An 8,134-nucleotide genomic window follows, 5' to 3' on the forward strand; every position below is an offset into this window, starting at 1 on the left:
CCTGTCTCCCCACCCCCCCCCCCAAAAAAAAAAAAAAAAAAAAAGGAAGGAATAATTTCTGTTTTCAGTCTAGTGGATCATGTAGGTAGATCTTTTCTTCAGAAGGAGTACTAGCTAGTAGTTACAGGTTATGGGAATGGACTTTGGAATTAGATTGCATTGCTTGAAGCCCATCTCTACTATTTTTGAGGTATGTATCCTTAAGCAACTTACTTAGATTCTCTGTGTTCCATTTTCACCACTTGTTAACTGTGGGTAACATTTGGTAGGATATTATGAGGATAAAATGAGTTAAAATGTGAAAAGCATTTAGAATAGTGCTTGGTATATTAAATCTCATATTTAATACACATTTGACATTATGAGTTTTGTCTCTCCCACACCCATATAATTTTTAAAACATAATAGGTGATAACTACATACTGTTGGATGAATGAATGAATGAATGAATGAATGAATAACTATGCTTCTGGATTAATAAATACACATCAAATAGCAATATTTTATATTGCTTCTCTCTTTTCTAAGTTTTATAACAAAAGCTCTGGCTAGGAGGTGTTACAAATAGAAAATGGTTGAACTACCTTAATTTTGTTTGTTAATGTAATAACTGAATTGACTCTTTCTTTACTGCGATGGTCATATATGCTCATCTATTCTTTCAACAAAATTGTTTTTGTCCTCTTCTTCTTTAAAAACAAAAATGTGGCATTCCTTTACATCAGGAATTGACATGCTAGATGAGAAAGTGATATATGTTTAATTATACATAATAAAATCTAGTATACAAGGTGTACATGAGGGAATAGAACGAATCACACATTTAAAAACATACACAAACTAGCATCTATTAATTTTTTTTTTTTTTTTTTTTTTTGAGACGAGTTTGGCCCTGTTGCCCACACTGGAGTGCCCTGGCACGATCTCAGCTCACTGCAAGCTCCGCCTCCCGGGACAGGGTTTCACTGCGTTAGCCAGGTTGGTCTCGATCTCCTGACCTCGTGATCCACCCGCCTTGGCCTCCCAAAGTGCTGGGATTACAGGTGTGAGCCACCACGCCCGGCCTAGCATATATTAATTTAAATAATATGAAATTACCAACATTTTTGGCTATTCAAATGGCAATTTGATACAGATCAAAATAACAGACAATGAAAAATATATTCCATGTATCAGAATGCTATGTGAGTTTAGAAGAGAGAAATCTTTCAACCAGGATGATCAAATAAGACTTTAGAAAAGGAGTCAATTAGAATAGATTTGAAGAAAAACGTAGAGGCAGGGCAAGTGGTTGAAAGCAGTGATTTTCACCAAATGTGGTTCCATAATTTTAAATGAGCATAGGAAAGAATGACCAGAAAACAGCTAACCTGAAAAAATACTCATCAGGTATTTTTTTAAATAGTTATTTTCAAGGAAGACGGTGGAGAAAGGGTTCTTGTGTTTGCATGCTGGATAACAGAACCTATCACAAAAGACTGCAAAATTCATAACCTTGCACAAAAGCTGTTGCCATCTTACACAAAAAACACTTCTGCAAGGACATCAGCCCAGCAACTGCCTGTCCAACCTCTGACTGACATCACCTTTGTTATTGATTTTTGTAGCCAAGGATAATGATTTTAAAACAATTATGTAACCCTCTTCCTTTTTTCCTTTAAAAACTCTGGTCTTTCTCTACCTCCCTGAATACACACATAGTTTATAATGTGTATTCCATTGCAATGCTTTATTCCCCAATAAATACACTTTCTTTTTCAAAACAGTTATTTCGTTTCATTTACTTTATTTTTCAGCATCTAACTCTCTGAAGTTGTAGGGATAAAAAGGAGAAAATAGCAGCTCAAGGCAAAGTGTCTCCAACTAATGAAGTAAACATTCTTACAAATTAGATTTTACAGACCTAAAAGTAATTTCAAATATCTTAGTATGTGTTCTATGTGATAATATTTCCCACAGGAAAATTTTACTTAGTATAACTTGTAAAAGTCCGGGTGACTAATCTAGTTTTTCAGTATTGTATTGCATAGCACTAAAATACTCTCTATTAAGTCAGCAAAATTAAATTTTATTTTCTTGATTTAGTTAGACAATTCGTTTATAAAGTGCAATAGCTATTTTTTAAAAAAACTTATCTAATGAATAACAAGCTTTTATTGATCAATAATGAAACAAACACTGAATTTTAAAATAAGCAAAATACATAAACATCTGTTCAATAAAGAAGAAAAAGCAATTGCTAATTAACTTGCTTAAAGCAATTTGTTTTTATTTTTTATTTTGTTTATAATTTCAACTTTTATTTTAGATTCAGGGGCTACATGTGCAGGTTTGTCACATAGCTGTATTGCATCATGCTGAGGTTTCCGGTACAAATGATCTTGTCACCCAGGTAGTGAGCATAGTACCTGACAGGTAGTTTTTCAGCCCTTAACCCCTCTCCTGCTTTCCCCACTACAGTAGTCCCCTGGGTCTGTTGTTCCCATCTTTATGTCTATGTGTACCCAACATTTAGATCCCACTTGTAAGTGACAATATGTGGCATTTGGTTGTCTGTTCCTATGTTAATTTGCTTCGAGTGATGACCTGCGGCTGTGTTCATGTTGCTGCAAAGGACACAATATTGTTCTTTATATGGCTGCATAGTATTCCTTGGTGTATATGCACCACATTTTCTTTATCCAAGTCCATGTTTATGGGCACATAAGTTAATTCTATGTCTTTGCTATTGTGAATAGTGCTGCGATGAACATACAAGTGAGTGTCTTTTTGGTAGAATGATTTATTAATATTTTCCTTTGGGTATAAACCCAGTAATGGGATTACTGGGTTGAATGGTAGTTCAACTCTTAGTTCTTTGAGAAATCTCTAACTTCTTTCCATAGTGGCTGATCTAATTTACATTCCCACCAACAGTATATAAGTGTTTCATTTTCTCCACAACCTTGCCAGCATCTGTTCTTTTTAAAATAATAGCCATTCTGACTGGTGTGAGATGGTATCTCATTGTGAATTTCATTTGCTTTTCTCTGATGATTAGTGATGTTGACCATTTTAAAAATATGTTTGTTGGCTGCTTGTCTGTTTTCTTTTGAGAAGTATCTTCGGGTCCTTTGTTCACTTTTTAATGGGATTGTCTTTTGCTTGTTAATTTAAGTTCCTTATAGATTCTGGTTATTCAATTTTTGTCGCATGCATAGTTTACAAATATTTTCTCCCATTCTGTAGGTTATCTGTTTACTCTAACTACATACATTTCAAGGAATCAGCTCTTAGTTGGAAATACTTCATTTAACAGGAAAATACCAGAGCTTCAGGACACTCGGTACTTAAAGCACTGCATTAAATTAAAAACAGTGTGAATTTAAAAGAATAATATGCAGTAAAGTTTCGTGCTTTAAAATACAAGAAATTTGAACACTAAAGATAGATTGTTTGCTGATATTTCTCACTTGAAGGCTTGGTTTTATGATTTTTTGAAATGGAAATTTCAAATGATGTGTATGTTATTCATGATAACTCCACTTATCTAAGGGAGAATTATTATATTTTCATATTAATTGGTGTGCCTTTAATACTGATAGTGTTATTTTTGTACCTGAATATAATGTGAAAATAAGCAAAATACCTATTTATTTTATAAAATAAATTTTATTGTGTATATTTGGAATTGACAACATGATGTTATACAGTATATATAGGTAGTAAAATAGTTACTAGTGTATACTATATATATTAATATCTCTCATCTCACATAAGTACAAGGGCAGCTAAAATTGACTTATTTAACAAAAATTATTAATACTATACAATTTTATTAACTTTATCCTCATGTACATTTGATCTGTAAACTTGTTCAATCTACATATCTGCTTCTTTGTGCTCTTTGACCTGCATTTCCTTATTTCCTTTTCCCACATACCTGCTGTTAGTAACCACTATTTCATTCTCTATCTCTGTGTATTTGACATTTTAAAATATCTATCTATCTATCTATCTATCTATCTATCTATCTATCTATCTATCTCTATCTCACATATAAGTTTAATCATACAATATTTTTCTTTCTGTGTCTGGTTTATTTCACTTACACAATGTGCTCCAGGTCCATCCATGTTTGTAGCAAATGGCAGGATCTCTTTAGGATGAATAACATTTCATTATATATATATATATATATATATATCTCACATTTATTTATCTGTTCCCCCATCCATGAACATTTAGATTGTTGGCTATTGTGAATAATGCTGCAATGAACTGTAAATACACATATAAAGTGGTAATTTCATCTCTTTTGAGTATATATAAAGAAGAGAGATTGCTGGGTCTTATGACAGGGTTTTTGTGTTTGTTTGTTTGTTTTTTGTTTGTTTGTTTTACTTTATTAAAATACTGAGTTTTATTTCACATGTATATTTTTGTCTCCCCACCATTTCCATGTGTGACCACCGCTACTACTATGTCCTATCATAACATTCCATACATACTTAAAACCAAGCAAAGGGTGGAGTTCCATCTTTAAAAACTAAACAGGCATTTTGGACAACACATTCTTGGCAATGGAACCTGGGCAACATTTATCAAACACGGTAGGGAAAGTTCTCACTCTGCATTATAAAAAGGACAGCCAGATATCAACTGTTACAGAAATGAAATAAGATGGAAAATTTTTAACAAATTGTTTAAACTATTTTCTTACAGAGACTTCCTCCACTGCCAGAGATCTTGAATAGCCTCTTGGTCAGTCATCCGGAAGCAATTCTTCACATAATTGATGAACTTGGCTTCCACTTTGGGAAGAGAACCACCTTTTTCTATACTTGCTTGCATTTTTGCTTTAATGTCTTCTACAGAACTAGGTCCTTTTGGTGTTTTAGGAGTTTTTTCCTGTTTTTTGAAGGATTCTTGTCCTTTTGATCTTGGTGTTGATGATGGTTTTGAGTCTTTTCCATTCTGATTTGACTTTTGTACATTTTTGGCTGGAGTATCTCGTATAGATTTCTTCACTGGTGCTTTTTCTTCAGCTTCCTCATCATCAAAATCATCATCATCATCTTCATCATCATCATCTTCATCATCATCATCATCATCATCTTCATCAGCAGCAAGTTTTACTTTTTTCTGTGGAACCTTGCTACCACCTCCAGGGGCAGACCGCTTTCCAGATATACTTAAGAGTTTCACATCCTCCTCCTCTTCATCTTCTGACTCTGCATCTTCCTCCACAGCTACTAAGTGCTGTCCACTAATATGCACTGGCCCTGAACCACACTTCAACCTTAAGACCACTGGTGGTGTTATTTCAAAGCCCCCAAGGGAAACCGTTGGCTGTACAGACATTTTCAAAGTTGCCAGTGTTACTTTAATTGGACTGCCTTCGTAATTCATTGCCTCTGCTTCAACAATGTGCAATTCATCCTTTGCACCAGCCCCTAAACTGACCGTTCTTAAAGATAACTGGTGCTCATTTTCATCATTATCCACCTTAAAGTGATAATCTTTGTCGGCCTTTAGTTCACAACCGAAAAGATAGTTCTGGGGCCTCAGGGGGCTCATGTCCATGTCCATCGAATCTTCCATCAGGTGGCAGCACGCACTTAGGTGGGAGAGAAGGCGGACGGAGATAAACGAACGCTGCTCCAGAGAACAGCCGCGCAGGACGGAATCACACCAGGCTTGTTTGTTTTTTGAGACAGGATCTCTGTCACACAGGCTAGAGTGTAGTAACGTGATCACGGCTCACTACAGACTTGACCTCCCAGGCTCACGCAATTCTCCCACCTCCGCTTCCTGAGTAGCTGGGACTACAGGCATATGCCACTATGCCTACATAATTTCTTTTTTTCAGTTTTAGTAGAGACAAGGCCTTGCTGTGTTGCCCAGGCTGTTCTTGAACTCCTGAGCCCAAGCTGTCCTCTAGTCTTGGCGTCTCAAAGTGTTGAGATTGCAGGCATGAGCCAGCAAGCCCTGCCGACGGTTTTATTTTTAATCGCTTTAGGAACCTTCATACTGTTTTTCATTATGACTGAACTAATCTACCTTCCCAGAGTTCCCTTTTCTCCACATGCTTGCCAAACTTCATTATCCCTTGTTTTTAATGGCCATTGTTACAGGTGTGAAGTGGTATCTCCTAATGGTTTTAATTTGCATTTTCCTCATTAGTGATGTTGAGCACCTTTTCATATATGTGTTGGTTATTTTTCTAACTTTTAGGAGAAGTGTCAGTGCAGGTCCTTTGCCCATTTAAAAATTGGGTTGCTGGCCGGGTGTGGTGGTTCACGCCTGTAATGCCAGCACTTTGGGAGGCCGAGGTGAGCGGATCACGAGGTCAGGAGTTGCAGACTATCCTGGCTAACACGGTGAAACCCCGTCTCTACTAAAAAATACAAAAAATTAGCCGGGCGAGGTGACGGGCGCCTGTAGTCCCAGCTACTCGGGAGGCTGAGGCAGGAGAATGGCGTGAACCCAGGAGGCGGAGCTTGCAGTGAGCTGAGATCTGGCCACTGCACTCCAGCCTGGGCGACAGAGCGAGACTCCGTCTCAAACAAAAAACACAAAAAACAAAAACAAAAAATTAGCCGGACGTGGCACCCGCCTGTAATCCCAGCTACTTGGGAGGCTAAGGCAGGAGAATCAGTTGAACCCGGGAGATGGAGGTTGCAGTGAGTCGAGACAGCACCACTGCACTCCAGCCTGGGGAACAAAGCAAGACTCCATCTCAAAAACACAAACAAAAAACTTGGGTTGCTTTTCTGCTATTGAGTTGTAAGAGTTCATCATAAATTTTGGCTATTAACCCCTTATCAAATATGTGGCTTGCAAGTATTTTTTCCCATTTAATGCATTACCTTTTTTCTCTGTTGGTTGTTTCCCTTGCTGTGGAGAATACTGATTTTTTAAACAAAATGTCATGTTACTGCTAACATAATATGCTCTATCTAAAGTAGTAATTCAAAAATTATCCCAATATGCCAACTAATAGGGAACATTGTTCCCTATTGCCTTACAGCTAACAGTTCTAGTACTAAAAAAGGTATAAATAAAAGTGAATCTACTTGCTATTGGTGATTTTGTAACAAACTAATGAGATTACACTATTTTGATGTTGTGGAATCAACTTTAAACTGAGATTTAAGGGAACTTTTTTCACCACCTGGGCAATGAGGGGTTTAGATTAGATTGTCTTTATCAGATCTCAAGTTTTATGATACTAATGTTAAATTCACAGAGATTCTGAAGCTACTGTAACAATGGCTTAATAGAAAACGCAAAGCTTCAGTAAGCCACCATGACACGTGTATGCCTATGTAATAAACCTGCACGTTCTGCACGTGTATCCCAGAACTTAAAGTATAATAAAAAAAATTTTTTTAAAAAACAAGCTTATCTTTGCCAGAAGATAAGCTAGATATCTTTTCTATTTCTTCTGTTTCTTTTGTTTCTCACAGTTTATCCTCAGTCTGTATACATATCTTGTATTTGGAGGAAAAAAAATAAAATCTACACACATATAAGAGGTGTTTGTTTAACTGAAAATCCATTTAAATACAGCAGAAAGGAGATACAACTCTTTTTTGCATTTGAATAACTTGTAACAAAAGATTTAAAACACCTTCTTCAACTTTGATCAAGGTTGCTGTTTTTCCTTTGATCCTACTTACAAAATAAATGCATTTGCACAGAATCCACTATAAGCAAATCTGTGAAGAATTTACAAGAAGAGATCTTACTGCAATACTAACATTTAATATTGGTCCCCATCTTCCACTGTCCTGATAAGTTGTCTCAACAAGGTAGTTCTTTTTTCTTGTTATTACTGGGACTGATTTTCAACTGATTCTTTCCTACAGGGCAGCAGACAACAGTTTCAGGTATGATTCTAACTAGTGAGAAATACATGGATTTTTAATACTGAGGACCAAAAGAAATGAATACCTAGGTGACAAAAATCTCAATATTATAGTATATTTAAGCAAAGTTTCTTTTATCAGACCACCAAACAGATACTTACAGGAAAAACTGGTCATGTATTTGTACTTTCATATTAAATTCTTACAGTTCTACTTCCTTGGGTTTTAGACACAAACTCACACTTTCATTGGTATAGGAAAACCAATGGTTTACAAGTTTT

At 36.0% G+C, this 8,134-nt stretch overlaps 1 protein-coding gene across 1 annotated transcript; it reads right to left on the minus strand.

The window, feature by feature from the left end:
- Positions 1-4,377: 4,377 nt before the first annotated feature.
- On the minus strand, positions 4,378-5,687 carry LOC126931238 (nucleophosmin-like). Its single transcript, XM_050749259.1, has one exon. The coding sequence runs from the start codon at positions 5,581-5,583 to the stop codon at positions 4,699-4,701; it is 885 nt and encodes a 294-aa protein (XP_050605216.1). The 5' UTR covers positions 5,584-5,687; the 3' UTR covers positions 4,378-4,698.
- Between the last annotated feature and the right edge of the window lie 2,447 nt (positions 5,688-8,134).

The sequence above is a fragment of the Macaca thibetana genome, chromosome 11 (assembly GCF_024542745.1).
Source record: "Macaca thibetana thibetana isolate TM-01 chromosome 11, ASM2454274v1, whole genome shotgun sequence".
Taxonomy (NCBI): domain Eukaryota; kingdom Metazoa; phylum Chordata; class Mammalia; order Primates; family Cercopithecidae; genus Macaca; species Macaca thibetana.

Bases quoted from the DNA above. Each gene is read 5' to 3' on its own strand.
- LOC126931238 (XM_050749259.1), bottom strand. From the start codon at position 5,583: ATGGAAGATTCGATGGACATGGACATGAGCCCCCTGAGGCCCCAGAAC.